This window comes from Podarcis liolepis, assembly GCF_965112155.1.
Source record: "Podarcis liolepis genome assembly, chromosome: 7".
NCBI lineage: Eukaryota > Metazoa > Chordata > Lepidosauria > Squamata > Lacertidae > Podarcis > Podarcis liolepis.
The window spans coordinates 54543308-54562047 of NC_139561.1; the positions used below are offsets into that span (position 1 = coordinate 54543308).

The 18740-nt window shown below is 46.5% G+C and overlaps 1 protein-coding gene and 1 long non-coding RNA gene across 10 annotated transcripts in view; one reads left to right on the forward strand and one right to left on the reverse strand.

Moving 5' to 3' along the window:
* Window positions 1–18740, forward strand: part of PLEKHG4 (pleckstrin homology and RhoGEF domain containing G4) — a 62800-nt gene that overhangs the window by 14388 nt on the left and 29672 nt on the right. For 3 of the 9 annotated variants that reach the window (XM_083514909.1, XM_083514904.1, XM_083514908.1), the window contains exons 2-3: window positions 12639–12836; window positions 14739–16674. In XM_083514909.1, coding sequence (XP_083371035.1) covers window positions 15009–16674 — 1666 coding nt within the window. In that variant the 5' untranslated portion in view covers window positions 12639–12836; window positions 14739–15008. Of the gene's footprint in view, window positions 1–9390; window positions 9967–10006; window positions 10025–10339; window positions 10493–10722; window positions 10815–11117; window positions 11148–12323; window positions 12446–12638; window positions 12837–14738; window positions 16675–18740 lie in introns of those variants that run through there. The other 6 variants (XM_083514905.1, XM_083514910.1, XM_083514906.1 and 3 more) reach the window with 6 other exon arrangements.
* LOC310711737 lies at window positions 44–4651 on the reverse strand. Its single transcript, XR_014528623.1, has 2 exons — window positions 4173–4651; window positions 44–897 (listed from the first exon to the last, which is right to left on the reverse strand). It is a non-coding gene; the product is annotated as an uncharacterized lncRNA (long non-coding RNA).

Below are 18740 nucleotides of genomic sequence, written 5' to 3' on the forward strand. Positions count from 1 at the left end.
TGGTAAAAACTGGAGATCAAATGGGAAAGAAATGCAAAAGGTATGCAGACTGTGAACATTCAGTTTAATCTTAAATGTATGCAAAATAACCCCAGTGAACAACAACATCCGTCTGTCATGACACAGTCATCCCCGCATTGTTGACTGTTTGCACCTGTAGTGGGACAGAAAACCACTATTCTCTATTTCATGTCCAAATGGACAGAATCAAACTGTCACACAGGCGTCCTCTCATATTCCTTTTATTGAAAAACGTCAGCTTCCTCAGGGCAGGAAATGGGACTGAACCCTCATCCAGGTTCGCTGCTGAGTAAATCTTGAGATTTCAGAGACACAAGCCAAGGCCACAATGGTCCTTGTACAAGAAGCAGAAGAAACAAATGAGCTCATTCGAAATGATTTTTAATTGCCTCCTGCCATCCGAGCACAAGGCTGCTGAAATGCAGGGTAGGGGGTGGATGCTGTTTTGTTCCATTTCCCCAATGTGCCCTTTCAAGAGCACAGACATGGATGAGAAAATGAAGCCCTTTAACTCTATGCCCACCATATGGACTGAAGGCGTGAGCACAATGCCCCAGTCATCCCGCTCCCTGGGAATGCTTGGCCTTTGAGCACAGGGCAAAGGCGTCTGCAGGGAGGCCTGCACACATTTTGCCCGTCTCTCCAATCTTCACAAGGAAATCACTTTGCCCTTGCAAAGTGCTCCTTTCTTTCCGCCCACGGAGCTCAAATGCATGAACTGGAGTCCCAGTCCCAGTGGAATGCTGGGGCCACCCTCGGAAGCGGAACTGCACCTTCTCGCCTTGCTGGCTTTTTTGCTTGGCCTTCCATGGCGGTTGGACAAACTGAAATTCATTAGGCAAAATGCCTTCTCCTGGTATGCAGACAAATGATGCCCTGGAAAAAAGTGACAAGTAGAGTGAAGTGCTGCAGGCTTCTGTCCTGTCCTGTCCAACATCTTTATAAATAACTGGATCAGGCAGTCCAACATGCTGTTCTCATAGAGATGCCTATGGGAAGCACACAAGCAGGATCTGAGCACAACAGCATCCTGCCCACTTGTAATTCCCAGTAACTGGGATTCAGAGGCATATTGCCTTGGGCAGGGGAGCCAGAGCATGGCCATTGTGGCTAGTAACCGTTGATAGCCTTATTCTCAAAGAATTTGTCTAATCCTATTTTCAAGTCATCCAAGTGGAAGGGACGTTCCATAGTTTAACTTCATTACGTGAAGAAATACCGTATCTTTTGCTCTATAAGACTCACTTTTTCCCTCCTAAAAAGTAAGGGGAAATGTGCGTGTGCCTTATGGAGCAAATCCAGGCTGCGCAGCTATCCCAGAAGCCAGAACAGCAAGAGGGATCGCTGCTTTCACTGCGCAGCAATCCCTCTTGCTGTTCTGGCTTCTGAGATTCAGAATATTTTTTTCTTGTTTTCTTGTTTTCCTCCTCCAAAAACTAGTCTTGTGGTCTGGTGCATCTTATAGAGCGAAAAATACGGTACTTTCTTTTACCTGTCCTGCATCTTCCAACATTCAGCTAAATTGGACGTCCATGAGTTCTAGTGTTACGAGAGAGGGAGAAAAACTTTTCTCTAACCACTTTCTCCGCTCCATGCATAATTTTATTTGCCTCCACCACGTCACCTCTTCCTCGTCTTTTCTGTCGACTAAAAAGGCTCAAACACTGCAACCTTTCCTCGGAGAGGATATCTCTCTATTGTCTTGGTCATTTTGGTTGCCCTTTTCTGCAACCTTTTCAACTCAGCAATATCCTTTTGAGGTGAAGCGACCAGAATTTTACACAGTATTGCAAATGTGGTCACACCATAAATTTGTGTAATGGCATTATGATATCAGCAGTTTTATTTTCAGTTCTTTTCCCAATGATCCCTAAGCATGGAATTCACCTTTTTTCATAGTGGTTCCTATTTTTCTTGTGTAATGGGTGGTACTTTCTCTTTGGGAGCATTCAGGTTGTGGTGGCTGGTGTTTTGAGGGTGGGCACTTGCTCTTGGGGGTTAATCAAGGCAGACATGATTTAATTATTTGCAATATTTATACCCCACGTTTCTGCCTAACAGCAGGCCTCCCAGTAAAAATGGATAAATAATGACACAATAATAAGAAGCAAAATGTTGCTGCGTTGGACCACAAGGGGGGGGCTATTTAAAAAAGACTATTAGGCCAACCTATAATAAGATCTGCAGATGTTTTGTGGTTGATGGGAATTGTAGTCTAAACATATGAAGGGCACCAAGTTGGCAAAGACTGTTGCTTAGGTCAGTGGCGTAGCGTGGGGGGTGCAGGGGGGGGCCGGCCGCACCGGGCGCAACATCTGGGGGTTAGGGTTAGGGGGCGCAAATCCACGGGTTAGGGGGCGCAAATCCACGGGTTAGGGGGCGCAAATTACTTGCCTTGCCCCGGGTGCTGACAACCCATGCTACGCCACTGGCTTAGGTTCCTGTTGCTGCAGGTGATTGGCTTCCCTTGGTTTTTGGGGCATGTAAGCTGCTTGTGCAGCTAAGCTGCACCCACACAACTGCACCAGTACAGCTACACTACAGAGTCACTGCTGGGAATAAATCCATAGCTGTCAACTTTTCCCTTTTCTTGCGAAGAATCCTATTCGGAATAAGGGAATTTCCCTTAAAAAAAGGGAAACGTTGACAGCTATGAAAGATATCTAAGCCTTCTGTTCTGTAAGCTCTGCAGGCACCAAGGAAATGAAACCCCTTTGCCTCCTTAGCATAAGGGAGTTTGGTTTGGCTAGACCCATATGTGGCCCTGTCAGGCTCCTGCTTCCTTTCTCTCAGGAAGACTCTGCATGTGCTTGCGCTGGCGGATGGGGCTCCCTGCAGTGCCAGGATATCTCCTTCCCAAAGATTTTGATGCAAGCTGTGCGGTCAGAATTTTGAATACAGTGTTGCCACTAGATGGTGCCCTTCCAATAGTCTCTAGAGGAGAGAGCTTATTTTGAAGATGCACATGGGGTTGATTTCAGTGGCTAACTGCAATTCTTGAAGTTTTCCGCTTGCTTGAAGGCAGGATTTTATGTCTGCAAAAGTGAGGCCTTGGTTGCATAGTGAGGTGGCTGGGGGGGGGGAGGGAGGGGGAGGGAGGAGGGGAGGGACACATGAACTGGAAAAGCATTCCAGAGCTTTTAGGGCCGCCCTCTCGCTCGACAGGGGTCCAGTTTGTGACCTACCAATTCAAGCATTACATAAATCAAAAGCTCACCCCAGAAGTGCGTGGGTGGGGCTCCTCTTGGGCCCTTAAGCCGTGCTGTGCTGTGCTGCAACAGGCACCCATGCTTAGAAGAGGGACCAGGTCATGACATTTCCTTATCTCATTTCACAGACTGGACTGTTAGGCAGGAACTGCTGTGGCTTCCTCCTCATCTTTGAGGGCAGTTCAGAGATTTAAATGCACAGGGCAGATTTCTGCAACCTTTTCCATATTTGCTGGATCTGGGTTTAAAATGTGCATGGAGGATAACTTACCTTCCTGCCTGTCCCTGACTTAACAGCTAAGACTCAGTGAAAGCTGGGGGTACAAATGGGCGTACATGCATAGTAACTGTGGTGCACAGTGCAGAGTAGGCCTGGAGGGCAGGGCTGTTGTTTATTTACATAAGTTTACATATCACTCTTCAACCATGAAAGGTTTTCCAGAGTGGCTAGGAATTCCAAAAAATTAAACTATCGCTGTTTCCACACTAAGAATTTACTGGGGACTAGCCACACAGTGTCCACTCACTTTTTATGTCCATTTACATGATGTGTCATATTTTACCTGTTGAGCTTCTGTTGCTGTTTTTCTTTAGAGCTGAACAGGTAAAACACGACACAAGGATGCATTTCTGTCTGGGAATTGATTCTTAAACCCTTCCTTTTTATATAGAATCATAGAATTGCAGAGTTGGAAGGGACACCAAGGGTCATCTAGTCCAACCTCCTGCAATGCAGGAATCTCAGCTAAAGCATCCATGACAGATGGAGATAGTATTTCATTTATATCTGTTTCTTCCCCCCCATCTTGTAACAGGGTGGGGCAGTCATGTAGCAAGGTGGAGCGAATACTAAACCCATCTGCACCCCCCATTGTCCAAACGAATATCAATCTCCTCACTCCACACCCTCATATTTAAGGCAGGGAATGAGACACTGCTCACCTGGCTGCAGCATGTTGTCTGGATTTCGGAAGTCTGGAAGCAGAGTTGCTGTTCCACTTGCAGCTTAAAACAGAACAGCAATGATGAGGTGCTGCTCAACTGTCCACATCTGGAAGCTCCCTAAGGCAGCAATTTAGCACAGTGAAACTTTGAAAGTAGGATAACCTTAGCAGCAGCAGATGTGAAAACTGCTTAACGTCAGTGCAAGTAAGGCAAAGTCATTTATCAACAGCATCTAAAAAGCTTGGGTAGATTAAAAGGGCTTCAGCCTGATACAGGGACGATCACAGAACTCTTTGAGGACCACTGAAAGGCCTCAAAGGCCTCTCTGGTAGTAGCAACGTGGCAAAGATGGACCTCTGAAGATGATCTTAAGATCTGGGCAGAAAGTTTATGTGGGAGGCATGTGGTAAACTATAGGCACCAACTGCACCCAGCAGCACTCTCAAAGGTGAGCCCCACCCTTGGGTGTTCCTTCCAGAGAGACTGACTTCTAGGCCCCGACAGCTCTGCTCCTCCTTAGGAGCCACAGTTGCCCAACAGAACTGCCTATGATGCAGGAATATGATACATCAGGTATTTGATTAGGAAGTGAAATGTTCCTAACTCTCTGGTGCTCTCTTGAGAGAGATGGAGAAAGAACTGTAGCCATCAGAGCCCCTCCCCTTGTAACTCAGGGCTGGGGAACCTCTGGTCTGCAGGCCATACTTGACCTGCCAGGCGTTCAGATTTTGCCCGCAAAGCTGTTTCCCCCCCAAAGCATGCCCACCTGCCACACACCTGCTGTCCTGTGTGACTGCAGGTAGAGAGGAGACTGCTGGAGCAGAATTGAGGGCCTTTACGTGCCCCCACTGTTCTCCCTCCCCGGAGTTCAGGCTCCTGCTCTCCTTCTCAGCAGCTGATTATGGCATCATGTAACAGGCAGTGACCAGCCTGAGTCATGTGGGAATGTCCAGCAAGGGGATGCTGACTTCACCATAAAACAGGAAGGGCAGGAGCTTTTTCTGCAGGAGAGATTCAAGGGGCATTTTGTCCTGTGGTATTTCCGATGGGCCCAGGGCAAAGGTCATGGGGGCAGCTGCCTTGCACCAAAGTGCGACTGAAACGTCTCCCTAGGAGAGAGCAAAGTGCTCCTTTTGTGGGCATCACGGCATGAATAGTCTCTGCCAGGCTGGGCTGGGTTCTGCCAGAGATAGATCTTATGCCACCATATGCATCATCTGTCTTGGGCCTTGTGAGAGTACGCTGGCCAAGGTCAAGTTCCAAGCATAGAAGTCAAGCTGAAGCCTGCAGCAGTTGCCTTTGCCAACTGGGTGCACGCACACCCACACCAAACATTCTTGGGCTCGAAGTCCCACCATCCCTGACTTTAATCTATGCTGGCTGCTGGGGTTTCTAGGAATTGCAGTGCTGGAACAACATCTGGAAGGCACAGTGAATCCTTGCAGGGCTTGGCTAGCTCTGTTGTAATTAAAAATAAAAATCCCATTAAGGCTCTGTCTGGCTTAGAACCTGGGCAGAGGGAGATGAGAAGACCCCCACTGTGAGATGAATTATTAAGAATAAAGATGACATGAGGTTCCTGGGAGATGGGGGCTTGCTGAAGATTGCCACCTTTTTACTGATCTTGCTCTTGTGCTTAAACAGTAGGCTTGACACAGTGAAATCAGGCATGTGCAGCTTCTCCCTCCCTTGCCAGAAGATTCACCCACGAAGGGTGTGTTTATATTACTGCCTCAAAGCGCACTGACAGGGGTGTGGACGTCTTTCCCTGATGCATAGCTGCCCACACCTTGGTTAGAGACTAATTAGGAATAGCTTAAGGGCTCCAATCAGTGTGAAGCTGGTTTTGAGAAGCAACGGCATCAGGCAGTAGTATCTTATAACGAAGTACAATATTCATTTGCATTTTTTATAATGTCTTGTGACTAAAAACCCAGCACTGGAAAGTTAATGAGTGCCCAGTAAAGGGGAATGTGGACATAAGCTTGAATTTCAATGTGTCGAGTTGCTGCTCAAGGCACAGGAGCCAGGCAGTAAAAAGGTGACAACCTTAGCCACCTTTTAATGATGATGAAGGCAATAATAATACTTTCCACACCCCACCACTTTTGCATGAGAATGCCCCAGACTCACTTCTTTCCAGAGAATGAACTGTATTTCTTTTATCTGGTAAATCCTGGGAAATACTGGAGAAAGTCCACACTCTAATAATGATCTCATGGCCAAACAGTTACAGAGCAGGGAATCACAGGTGGGGATTGCACAGGTGCTGTTGCACTCAGGTCCTGCCTGCTTAATGGGCCTCCCTTGGGACATCTGGCTGGCTACTGTGAGAATTAGGTGCTTGACTAGATGAGCAGCCATGCTCTTCTAATGTTTTTAATTATGAGTTTCCTCATAATTTCTCTCTCACCCCTTATGTGCACACTTGAGCTGGCTAAACACAGGAAACTAGTATTAAACAACCTGCTGCACAAGAAAAATAGGAACAAATTAAAGGCAATTGAGGGTGTTTGTGAAAAATATGAGAGCTCCCGCTCCCACTGGCATGTTGCTGGGGGCCTCCCACAACCTGGAATTAAGCCTGGCGGGCAAGGAGGGTTCTTGGCTTCCTGTGCCCAGTGGTATCTGAGCCAGTCTGTGCCCTACTTGCCTTTCATGTAGTGGGTGATGAACGTACTCCTGGGGTAGCATGCAGGATCTCAATGGGACAAGTATGACCGGGCATTTGGCCACAAACACAAAATGAATTCCAAAGGTGGAATGCATCATCAGCAACAAATCTGCAGAGCGCATGACGGAAAATGAAGGGCAGAAGCACCCAATTTGCCACACAATAAGTGGAACTTGTAGTTGGATCCCAACAGTGAGAGAGAATGGGGGGAAGTGGGGATGGAAAAGTTAAGGTTCTCTCCCCCCCACATCCCCCCATTTTCAACAGTAGGAAATGCCAAGGAGCCAACTAGAGATCCTCCTAGATCTGCAAAATCAGAGAGCTTTTATCTCAGTAGTTGGTTGGTGGCTGTCAATTCTTTGTTCACTGGACCATCTACAGGAACACATCTCATTTTTTTAACTGAGGTTTTCCTTACACTTTCCAAAGGCTGGTATGCTAGGCTGATTAATAGATCAGGGAGAAACGCCTGGGGATATGTTCCCCTTTGTGTGCTTGTGCTTCATAAACGCCCATATTTTGGCACACGTCCCTTTCTGCACAAAGGCGTCTTTTACAAGTTGTTTAAAGTCTCCACCCTTCTTTGATCTGCATGGAAATGAAGGGGCATGTGAGGTTGTTGCTGTTCGAATAGGTCTCAGAGTGGGCTGTTACTGGAGGGAACAGCCTCGCTTACAGATGAGGTCTCTCTCTCTCTCTCTCTCTCTCTCTCTCTCTCTCACACACACACACACACACACACACACACACGTAGGAAGCTGTGTAACTCTGAGTCAGATCATTGCTCTATGTCGTATGGGACTACTGTCTACTCTGACTGGCAGCCACTCAAGATCTGTGACCCCCTCAGAATGCTTCTCTGAAATATTTTCACTGGTGGTTCTAAGGACTGAGCTTTGGCCCTTCTGCATAGCAAGCAGGTGCTCTAATACTGAAAATAAATCCATGCTAAGACCATGGGAACATATTCATTTAGTTTTCAGGAATGCTTTAATCAGAGGTCAGCAAACTTTTTGTGCAGGGGGCTGGTCCACTGTCCCTCAGACCTTGTGGGGGGCCGGATTATATTTTGAAAAAAAAATCTATGAATGAATTCCTATGCCCCGCAAATAACCCAGAGATGCATTTTAAATAGAAGGACACATTCTACTCATGTAAAAAAAACCCCACTGATTCCCGGACTGTCTGCGGGCTGGATTTAGAAGGTGATTGGGCCGGATCCGGCCCCCAGGCCTTAGTTTGCCTACCCATGGCTTAAATGCTTTTTTGGAGCCAGTATCACAAAGGCCCCCTGGAATACTAGGATATTGGCAGTGAAGGTCACGAAAATAAAAGGAGGCAAGATCTGGTGCTTTTGTTAATCAGCTGTTTATTTAGCTCAATGCATTTCAGAGGCGTCTCCTTTGTCAGGAACAATAGATTAAACACAGTAAAAATAATGATAAAACTCGCAGGCCAGTGACATTAATAATGGAGAAGAACACATATTGGGTGAAAGACACCCAAACATGTAAGAAATCTCCTATTTCATTGTACATTTCCTCACTAGGGATGCTGCCTTGGCTTGCATTTGCGGCCAGATAACAGAGGTGCTTCCTAAGTAAACTTTTACTATGGCAGTCTTAACCAGGGCTGGCCCAAGACATTATGGCACCTGAGGCCCTGGTTTTAACGGTACAAATTCAGTGCCTAAAAAAGAACAGAATGTAGTTTGGGTGCGCTTCTAAGGCAGGGGAATAACAGCAAGAATGATGATTTTTTTTTTATCAAGTGGTCTATAAATTTTCTAAATTAAAAAATTAGTATATACAAGTGAGGACAACAAAATGTTGCCAAGTATTTTGAATTACAGTATATATGTAGGAGACATTGGTGTGAACGGAAAAATAAAGATTTGGGTTGTGTTGAATAGTGGGTAGACATGGTAGACGACACAGTGATTTCTCCAAAGCAGCTCTTTATTTTTGTAAGCTGGAACAGAACTGAACAGCAAATAGCTCAGCCGGCCTGCTTTTATAGGCAGCCGGCTGTCAACATTGTAGCAACAACAACCCAGGGTTTCCCGCCTAAAATAACTGACGGGGACCTGAGTGAAAACTATCTACAGTATCCCCCCTGCTGGCCCAGGGTGAGAACTTCAGTACATAACAGGTTGGTGTCTTGCGTTTTTCTCAGTGTGAGATTTAAAAAATAATAAAAATGGAAAAAGCAGTGACTCATGATTGCCATGATCCTAGGCTGCAACCAAGCAGGAAAACTGATTTGATTTTTGTGTGTGGGATATTTTGCTGTACTGCATCTGACTTCATCATTCCCCATCACCTTATTTCTTGTCAAAATGTTCACCCTATGTTTTGCAAATTATGGCTGCCAGAATAAATTGTATACATTGATGCACAGTTATATAATGTAATTGGAGTACTAAACGCAGAGATTCTTGGCACGGAATCTTTTCTGGAATACACCCCTGAAGGCCCATCAAGAAGGGAGGGAGGCACTTTGGGCTTTGCAAAGGGGTGTGTGTTGGACAGTGACTGCTCCCTTAATGAGCGAGGCATCTTGTCTGTGGGGTGGCTGATTCAGTAGATGCCGATACCCAAGCGCCCAACCCCAGGCAGCAGTGCCCTCCATATTTCCCTCTGAGGGAAGGGGAGACCTCTGTTAAGTTGCTACGAGGACAATTTCCTCTGTGCCCTGTGCCACTCAGTAGGGCAGGCAGCGTGAAGGGCCTGCTGGTGGTGGCAAGGAGTGAGCCAGGAGGGTTTGCTGTCCTCCATCTTGCCTGCCCAAGAGGCCTTGTCTAATAGGTCAAGAGGAGGCCTGCTGGCTTCACTGTCTGGGTGGCCCCAGAGATTCAGCTGGACCAGGGAGAGAAGGTGAGAACTGAGATGCCAGCCTCATCTTCCCCTCTGTGAGCCCAGCCCCACATTTCCGCCTCTTGCCTCATATCTGAGAACCTTTCCCCTCATAGGAAAACCTATGGCAAGCAATTAAACCATTTCCAAAGAGTGATCTGCTATCAGTAGAAAATGATGCCAACAATTGCCAGCTGTTTATGTCAGACTTCATCCCCATTTTGTGACAGGTTTCTCTTGTGCACCCCCATTTTGCGGACTGGTGAGCCTCACTAATTTTCTGTGGGGTATGCCAATCATGGTATCTTGGTTGTAATATGGTGAGTGCTGAGCGACTCAGAAAGATTCAGGCACACCTCGGTCTACTTCAGGTGTAAAGGAAAAATGGATCCAGTAACAAGTCACTTGATGCGTTGTAACCTGCTTCTTTATAGTGTTCAAAATTTTAGTGATTTGTCTGCTCTCTGCATGGAATGGCTATAACACAGCTGTGCTTTGCAGATAGGTGAGTGATGGCTGCCAGGGTAACTCAGAAAAGTTGTGTTCTCCTTTCTAGTACAAGCTAGCCCACCTTCTCCGCTGTGCGTCCTAAGAGCTCCAACCTAATTTCAGAACCAGGGTCTATGCTTTATTAGGCAGCTGGTCTTTGAAAGAGACTGCTGGGCATGGTTAGAAAAAGCAGAAAGTCCCAGGAACAACAGCTGCTAATTTCTGGCAGAGGCAATAGTTCACACTTGCAGCCCAGGATCTCTTGTTAAGTTCTTTCTGAGGAAGAAAGTTTGCACATGGTAACTTTTATCACCTTGCTTTCATTTAATTGCATTGCATTTATTATATTTATATCCTGTTTTTCTTCCAAGGAATTTAGGGTCCTCCCCGCACCTGCATTTCATCTTCACAACAAATTATGTGAAATCATTTTATTATTGATGATTGATTATATTTGTTATATTTATTATACTTGTTAGTTGCTATAATTTGCCCAAGGCAACTCAAAGTGACTCACACTTTGATAGGGAGAGGATAAAGTAGGATAGACTGAGCTGCATGAAAGTCTCCAGCATTGTCACTTTGGAGGGACCGATAGACTTAAAGGCTTTCCCTGATTTGGTAAATTCAGAGATTTATCACCTTTAAAATAAAAGTGTGACTTAGCCTCAGATGTTGAGGAAAAGGACACTCTCTGTGCTTGAAGCACATTCTGCAGAGTGGGTGGTTCATCTGAATTCATTTGAAGATGACAAGTTAATTGTTGTCAGATGTATTCGTTTTGGCAGCGAGCAGAACTGCTGAGACTGCAGGATCCCGCCTTTTGGTCTCTTTGGCACTGGTGTCACAGTGAAGGAAGCCACCCTTGCAAGAAGGGAGGTTGGCCCTTGAGCCTGCGGCCTACCCTGCTACAAAGATCACTCCCAGGAGGCCAATCTTATGTCTTCTGAGCATGTGCGTAGATGCTACTGTACCTTCTGCTTCCATTTTAAGTCAAAAAGGCCACAATTTTCTCAATATTCAGAATGTGGATACATATTGGGGTTCCCCTAATCTGGAGTTAGAGTTCCTATTCTTTGTGGTAGTTGAAAAGTGGGTAAGTGATGCAGTCTACCAGAAACCTGAAGGGGGTTTGGCCCAGACTACTCTCTCCTTTAGCTTTGTTTCCTTATAATGTGGGAAGAGGGCTTATTGCTTTGCTGTTTTGTTTTAATTATTTAGTTGTGTTTTTATCTTGTATTTTATTCTGTGAACCACCCTGAGGTCTTATGATGAAGGGTGTATGAATTTTAATAATAATAATAATAATACAATATGTTCTGCTACTTCTTGCTTAAATAGCCTACCCTAGATTCTAGTAAATGCTAATAATGCAATTAAAAGAAGCAACACAATCTCATTTTTAAAATAGTAATTTATTAAATGCTTAAATGTTTTTGCACATTTATTTCATAAAATTTATTTACCACTTGATTGTAGCAAAGCAACCTTAAAGAGGTTTACAAAAAGAGTAAAACAAAAAAATCACCGATATTAACAGTTTAAAAGAGCTATTTTAAAATTATGTAAATTAGATTCCCTTATGTTAAGAATTTATGTTTTCTTGGAGGAGAAAGAGGATTGATGCAGCAGTCACCAGAGCAAGAGCTGGCTTTCTCATAAAGAAAGGTGGGCAGCTGCAGATTTCAAAGGCAGGGAGGGCACCTCCAGGCTAGGGCTGGCAGAGAGTGTGCTGTATGTTGAGAGCAGAACAGGGGACAACATGGACAATGTTCAGAAGTATAATATAAACTCTTTATGATACGCTCTAGCTGGCTTTAGAAACCCAAACCCAGCTTGTGCTGGTGGTATGATGGGTCGGGCCTTCCTCTTGCTCTGCCATGCTGTCATCATGGCTGTTCTAAAGCTCTTGGCTTTAGAGTCCCATTTCTAGCTGGAGTGACTGTGAGAAAACTGTACTAAACACTTTTAGCCACTTCTTTTTCCCATACCTCCCACCCCCAGTTGAGGGGGAACTTTCCTTTTTCAATATAATTCCACCAGGGGACACCTTGTAAGCCTGCAGTCCTGGGAAGCCGTACCAGCAGCTGCATAAGCCCTTTTAGTCTCTCTTTTTCACTCTCTCTCACACACATGCACACCCTGCGCACTGATATCTAGAATAATAATAGTTTAGCAACAGCCCCACCCCTGCTCAGTCAGGGGAAGGATTTTGCAGCGTAAGCTGTCTGCCGCCACTCTGTCGAGACTAGGTGAGCACTTCATTTGCACGGTAGAGGAGCTGGGCTCGGTGGATGGCGGTGGTTCAGAATGGTGGCACAAAAAATGAAGAGGGCGGATACGTCGATGGCCTCTGCCAAGTAGCAACCTGAGTCCCGGCAGGCACAGTTTCCCCCTGTTGCTCCTCCTGAGCCACTTCACGCCCTCCTTTCCTTCTCTTGGCAGGATTCCCAGTCCCTGGACAGTTGTATCCAGAGTACGCTCTCGGCACTCTACCCTCCATTCGAGGTCACAGCAGCCACGGTTCTGTGCCAGGTCTTTGATGTGGTGGAGAAGACATACCGTGGGGACGGCCTGCACTACCTCATCGACTTTCTGATTCCAGCCAAGCACATCTTGCAGTGCGTTCAGCAGGATGCCTGTGTGAGTATCATGCTGCCTCCAGGTTGACCCAGAAGAGTCTGCTAGCGCTGCAGGTGGGAGCTGAGAACCCGCCATGATGCTCATGCCTAGGCTCCTACTCAGCTAAGGAGGAGGGGGGACAGTGAGCAGTGCCACCGGATGCACTGGTGAAAGTAGTCAAAGGGTAGCCAAAGAATCCTTAAGGGGACGCTGCCCTCTTGCCCATGGCAATGAGACATACTCTGGATTCTCCATCTCCACCCCCACCTCCCAGTAGCAGTGATTATTTTGGAATCTTTAAACGTTCTGACTTGTTAAGTGTTTATCATAGTGAACAATTATGTAACTGTCCTACTTAAGAAAAACAATGTTTTTTCGGATTTAAAAACATTTTGTTTTATGCAAATGCATCAGTGTTGAAGTCCAGTCACCGTGTGACCTCCTTCCAACCCCGCTGCATTGCCATGCCGGCATCCTAGCCTGAGTGTCCAGCCTGAACATTAGCAACAAAACATGCCCTCCATTAGCCATGTGTTCTCTATAGATGCACATTAACGCAAGAACAAAAAGGGTGGGGTGTCTTGTAGGAGGTGTGTTCTCTTGCCTGGATTCTACAGTTACTCACCTTCAGCTCCCTCCCCCCACCTACTCTTGGCAGGCAGCAGACTGTCAAGTTTCTGATGGAAAGGTGCCAAGTGATTGCCCAATCAGAAGTTTTGCCTCTGTTCTCCTTTGCTGTCACAATATTTGCAGAACTCAGTAGCTGCTAAGGAGGCTCCTTCTCCAGTAGCAACTGTGGCTCTCTGGTTTGTGCAGACTGTACGGAACCAGATCTGGCCCAGGAATCTGGCGCATGATGTGGAACATCCAGGTGGCTCTTCCTTCCCTCCCCACTGCTGCACATTCATTTCAGTGGGACTTACTTAGAAGAATTGGAAGATTGTAACCTATCATAGTCTTCATGGAACCCAAAACCTGTCCCCAGGGATGGCTGTCCCAGCTTGCCTTCTAGCAGTGCTGCCTCTGTGTGGGACTCGTGCTGTAGTGTGTTTTCATACCCAAATCAGCTTTCCATGGAAGTCAAAGGGACTTGTTTTTGTGCGCAGAGTCAGTCAGAGGGTTGCGGGTTGCGTAGGCAGACTAAATCCAAAGCAGGGAAGGACCTGGGGCCTGTTCTAGCTTTTCTGTGGCTTCAGGATCACCACCATCCTTCTTTCCTCTTTTTTCAAGCTGTAGAACCACATTCAAAGTGAACAGGAGAATGGAAAGCCCCTCCCCCTTGGTGTTGCTACCACCAAAATGCTTCATTGAGCAGCTTTTTGCTTATTGGTGCATTGATGCTTTGCCTTTTGATCCTGGTCCCTGACTCATCCTTTAAAACAGTTTCACAGTAAAACAAAAAAATTGACAAGTAAATAAAACATTCATCCTGGGATTGATGCTCTGAAGGGCATGGAAATGCCTGACATTTTTTAAAATGCTCCAGGACTGCAACCACATAAACTTTGCAAAGCTGAAAAAGAAAAAGCGTTCAACAAGATTTCATTGCTCTTAGAAACCTAAACATGAAGAACAGCAAATTGATAGATAACGGGGAAGAAGGTATACAATGTAGCACCACAGGGGAAGGTCTCTAATAGCTACATTGAAAGGTGGCGTTACCTGAAGATCTTACTAGTGAGTCAGGGGGGTCTTTGAGATACTCTCATCACAATTTGCCATGTATTATATAGAAATAAAATGGGTTGTGCACACTCAGACATGCCAAAAGTCAATGTAAGACCAGCCCCAGTTTTCCAGCATCCGGCTGTTTCCATTTGTGCTGCTGTTAATAGAAAGCTATGAGATCATTATTAGGATGTCTGTTGTCTGTTCTGAAAACCTGCTTGCGGTCAGTTCACCTGGATTCTCATTTTCCTTCAGGTCCAGTATTGTGGATTGCTGTTCCGGCATGAGGGCTGGCCCCTCTGCATCCATGAGAAGATTGTAGTTCAACTTGGCTCCTTCGACTGGCGGATCCTGAGACCAGGAGACTTTTATCTGCAGGTGGTCCCTTACTTGAAAAAGTCCCCACGAATCATTGTGAAATGTTTGGCCGAGGACAAGCATAATGTTGATGAGCTTGTGGTCCCTGAAGTCTCCTACACTTCCATTTTCACTGTGGAATGGCTGAATGGCATCAACAGGGAGCGGATGGGAATGGCACTGGAAAACTGCTTACTAGGCACAGAAGATAAAATATTCCGGGTGCCCTGGGACAGAATAGTCAATCCAGAATTTATTGAAAGCCCCCCAAAAATGAACAGTGGCCTAAGTTCTGTTCCAGTGACTGAACAGCCTTCAGATTCGGTCTTTTCAGAGGTGCCGTCTCAAAGCAGCTCCCTTGAAGTGGAGTCCCAACTTTTTAATGGGCCAAGTTTACCTGAAGACAGCTTCTTTATGACCAATACAACAGAGCAACTTGTGAGGGCAGCTGCCAGCATGGAGTGTGTGAGCCCAGGCCTTAGAGAAGACTCTATAAGTGACCTGGAAGGGGAATATGTAGAGCTCACAGACGTTTCACTGCCTAAATTTGGACCTCAATCAGTCTCCCTCAGTTACTGCACTAAGCCGAGGATGAGAGTAAAGGACAAGCCTGCAGCCAGTCAGGACGGCAGCACTTGCCTGAGGAATGGAGTTGGTTTAGCAGTCGTACTAATGCCACACGGGCATCTGGACACAGCAAAGCTCTCTGATACCCAGGCCAGTAATGCTAGGAATCTTTTGGAGGATGATCATGAGCTAGAAAGTAACAAATTGCTATTGGAAAATTATGAGGGGCCTGCTGCTGGCTCTGATCCCAAGGAGCCTTCTGATGTAAAGGGGCAGGCCCAGCCAGGACATGAGCTTGACTGGAGGTACGCAATGTGCAGCTACCATGATGGAGAAGATGCTGAATGCAGGTCTCTGACAGCTGTGGCTTCTGAAATGACAGAGACAGCTCAGAGGAATAGCACAGAGCTGGAAAATGGCAGCAGGGTCTCTGAGCATGGCTATTGCTCTAGTGTGCTAGGAACAGGCACCAGGGAGGGTTGTGGGAGTTCTGGGAAGGATGACTTCCCTGAGCCTCATTTGGGACATTTGGCCAAGGACTCTGACCGTTCCAGCCCAAGGCTGCAGGAGAATGCCTTTTCCCCACCCATGCCAAAGTCACTGCCACCAAAACCCTTCTCTGATGTGAGGGCGGCAGCACACAGTCACCTCTCACAAGAACTGTCAGTAGAAGTCACAGGTCACACTTCTGAGTGGATGGTGGAGCACCATCACCCAGTTGAGCAGTTGGAGAAGGTGAGCCCAAGGCCAGCAGAGGCATTAGTGGGGTTGGGTAGCAGTGTTTATGGAGAGGAAAACCTCCAATGTTTAGCCAAGCAAAGCCTCTCTGAGAAGGAGAAGCAGACCAGTTCTGGAAGCACACTCCAAGGTGAGACAGAGGCACACCTGCTCCAAGAGGCTGGGCAAGAGAATGTGGATTGTTCTCAACAGCAAGCTGAGAGTGCTTTTCTGCCTCTCAGTTCTGGGATAACAGCAAAAATGTTGGGGAGCAGCTGCAGCAGCCCTTCAGTGGAGACAGATGCACAAGTTGAGGATGCTTCTAATCAGGGTAACAAAGAAGAAGCTGCGGCTTGCTGGGTGGACCTACCATACCTGCTAAGCAAACCAAACACTTTGATGTTGGAAACCCCCCCAAAGGTGGAATGTTTGACAGGCAAGCCCCAACCCAATAAGGAGGGCCCAGTAGCACCCCTGCCCTCTGCACCAGTGAAAACGAGGTTACAAGGCAGCACCAGGAATGTCTCAAATGGGGACCAAGTAGTCACAGGTAGGATTTGTGTCATTAATTTGGGAAATGTGGGTTTGTTTGTTCTTCTGGCAAAGTGACTTTTGTGCAAGGAAGGCAAGGGGTGGAGGTTGAGAGTTCAGGCCTTCTCTGATGCTTCCCTGCACCAGGGAGGAGCTTTAGCATCCTCAGAGTATCCTAGGACATTTTTTGACTAAATGTGGGTTGAATATTAATAGTAATAATCCGACCAATTTCCGCTCTCCTTTTCCCATCCTCCATAAAAAATGACACACACACCGCCCGCAAAAAACCCACACAAATTTCTAGCCCTTGTGTTCCATGAAGGGTCCTGCTTGCAAGTTTCCTACAGGCATCGGGTCATTGGCCTGATCCAACAGGACTCTTCCTATGGTCCATTTTGTGCAAATAAGCAATTTGCATACATTTGAAGTGTGCAAACTTTTCTGGATACATAATTTAATTTTCTGGTTGCAGGATTTTGATCTTTTGAATGTTTGTGCAGCATATACATAGGCCTCTATAGTGCTTTTATAACACTAATCTAAACTTAAGTGTGAATATGCAGGCATGAGGGTTCCCAGAGATGAGGCCGCAGCTTTGCTCCTCTTCCAGCCTTGCTGCTGCTGCCCTGCTACCTTGAGCTAAACCATGGTTTGGCTTAGCATGTTGTCTGAACCCAGGCTTGTAGTTTGTCTCCCCCTGGCAGACTGTGAGCTAGAAACCCACTTGGTTGCAACTTGTGCTATGGAGTGAGACAAATCATAAGCCTGGGTCCAGACAACATGCAAAACCAAATCATGGCTTATTTTTGCTGCAGCAGCTAGGAAAAATCACCTGGGGTGGAAACAGAAGGATGAGAAGATGGGCAGGGAAGCAGTCCATTAGGGATGTCCTTGTTGTTGTGACATGAAAAGAAACAGGCCTTGCTTGGTGTGCACTTGTGGAGCGCATGTGAGTGAGTTTGCCTGCTCGCTCGGCACGTGCTGGAGCTGAGTCAGAGGAATCAGCTGCCTGCCTGCCTACCTGCCTACACAGTTGTTGCTTAACACACATTTCAAAATGATCCATAATGCAAATGAAGCTCCCTCCCTGAAGAAGCATTTAGGTAAAGATCTTGATGAATGCTTCAAGCAGGTTAGAGCATCTTGCATGCTCAGTCTATTGTGGAAGGCAAAAACTGGCTGTTTTGGAAACCTGAGTGTGTATTTGTCTGTCTGTTCCTTCCTGACTCCTTTTCCCTGTCCTTTCTTGGTGATTGGCTTCAGAGATATGCTGCACCAGCAGGGTTGGCTTTGTGGGCAGAATCCAGTTGGATTTATGTTAAAACATAGGAAGTTGCCTTATGCTTAGTCAAATCCATTTGTCCAACTAGCTTAGTACTGTCTACACTGACTTCCAGTGGCTCTCCAGTTTCAGAGAGGAGTCTTTAATATCCCATCCTGGAGAAGCCAGCGGGGATAGAACCTTTGGACCTTCTGTGGGCAAATTGGTTGCTATCCCACTGAACTATGAGCCATTTCTCTAATTTGCAAACTCCCTTGAAATGAATGAGACCTGTGCAGAGGTGCTTTTTGAGGAAGTGGGTCCTTGGCACAAGGGCCTGGAGTGGAGGCCAGATGTCACACCACACCAGCAGACAGCAGGCCTATGGCAGCAGACTTTGGAGAGGGAGTGTGTGTGTGTGTGTGGTGTCAGAGTTGCACTTCTTGCCCTGCTTGGCTCTGAAAGCTTGCTCCCTGCGAGTTTTCACTTGGGTCTGGCTGCGATATACACAAATTGTGTTTAATTGAGTTGTTGGCAGCTTTGCTATCAAAACATCAAGATGGTTTGTCACCAAGGTTGGCTGCCCCAGACATCTAGCAACTGCTGTTTCCATTATTTCCATTATATGCAGCAGGATGTGTGCTCTAGGGGAGAGAAGTAGGTATGACATAATAACGGGTGTTGCTCAGCTTCTTTTAGTCTCTCAAGGCCAAACTACTGTAATACATTCTATCTTGGGCATCCCTAGATGGTGATATATCCAGAAGCTTCACTTGGCAAAAACACACAGCAGCCCACCTTCTCAGTTACAGCAAAGAACG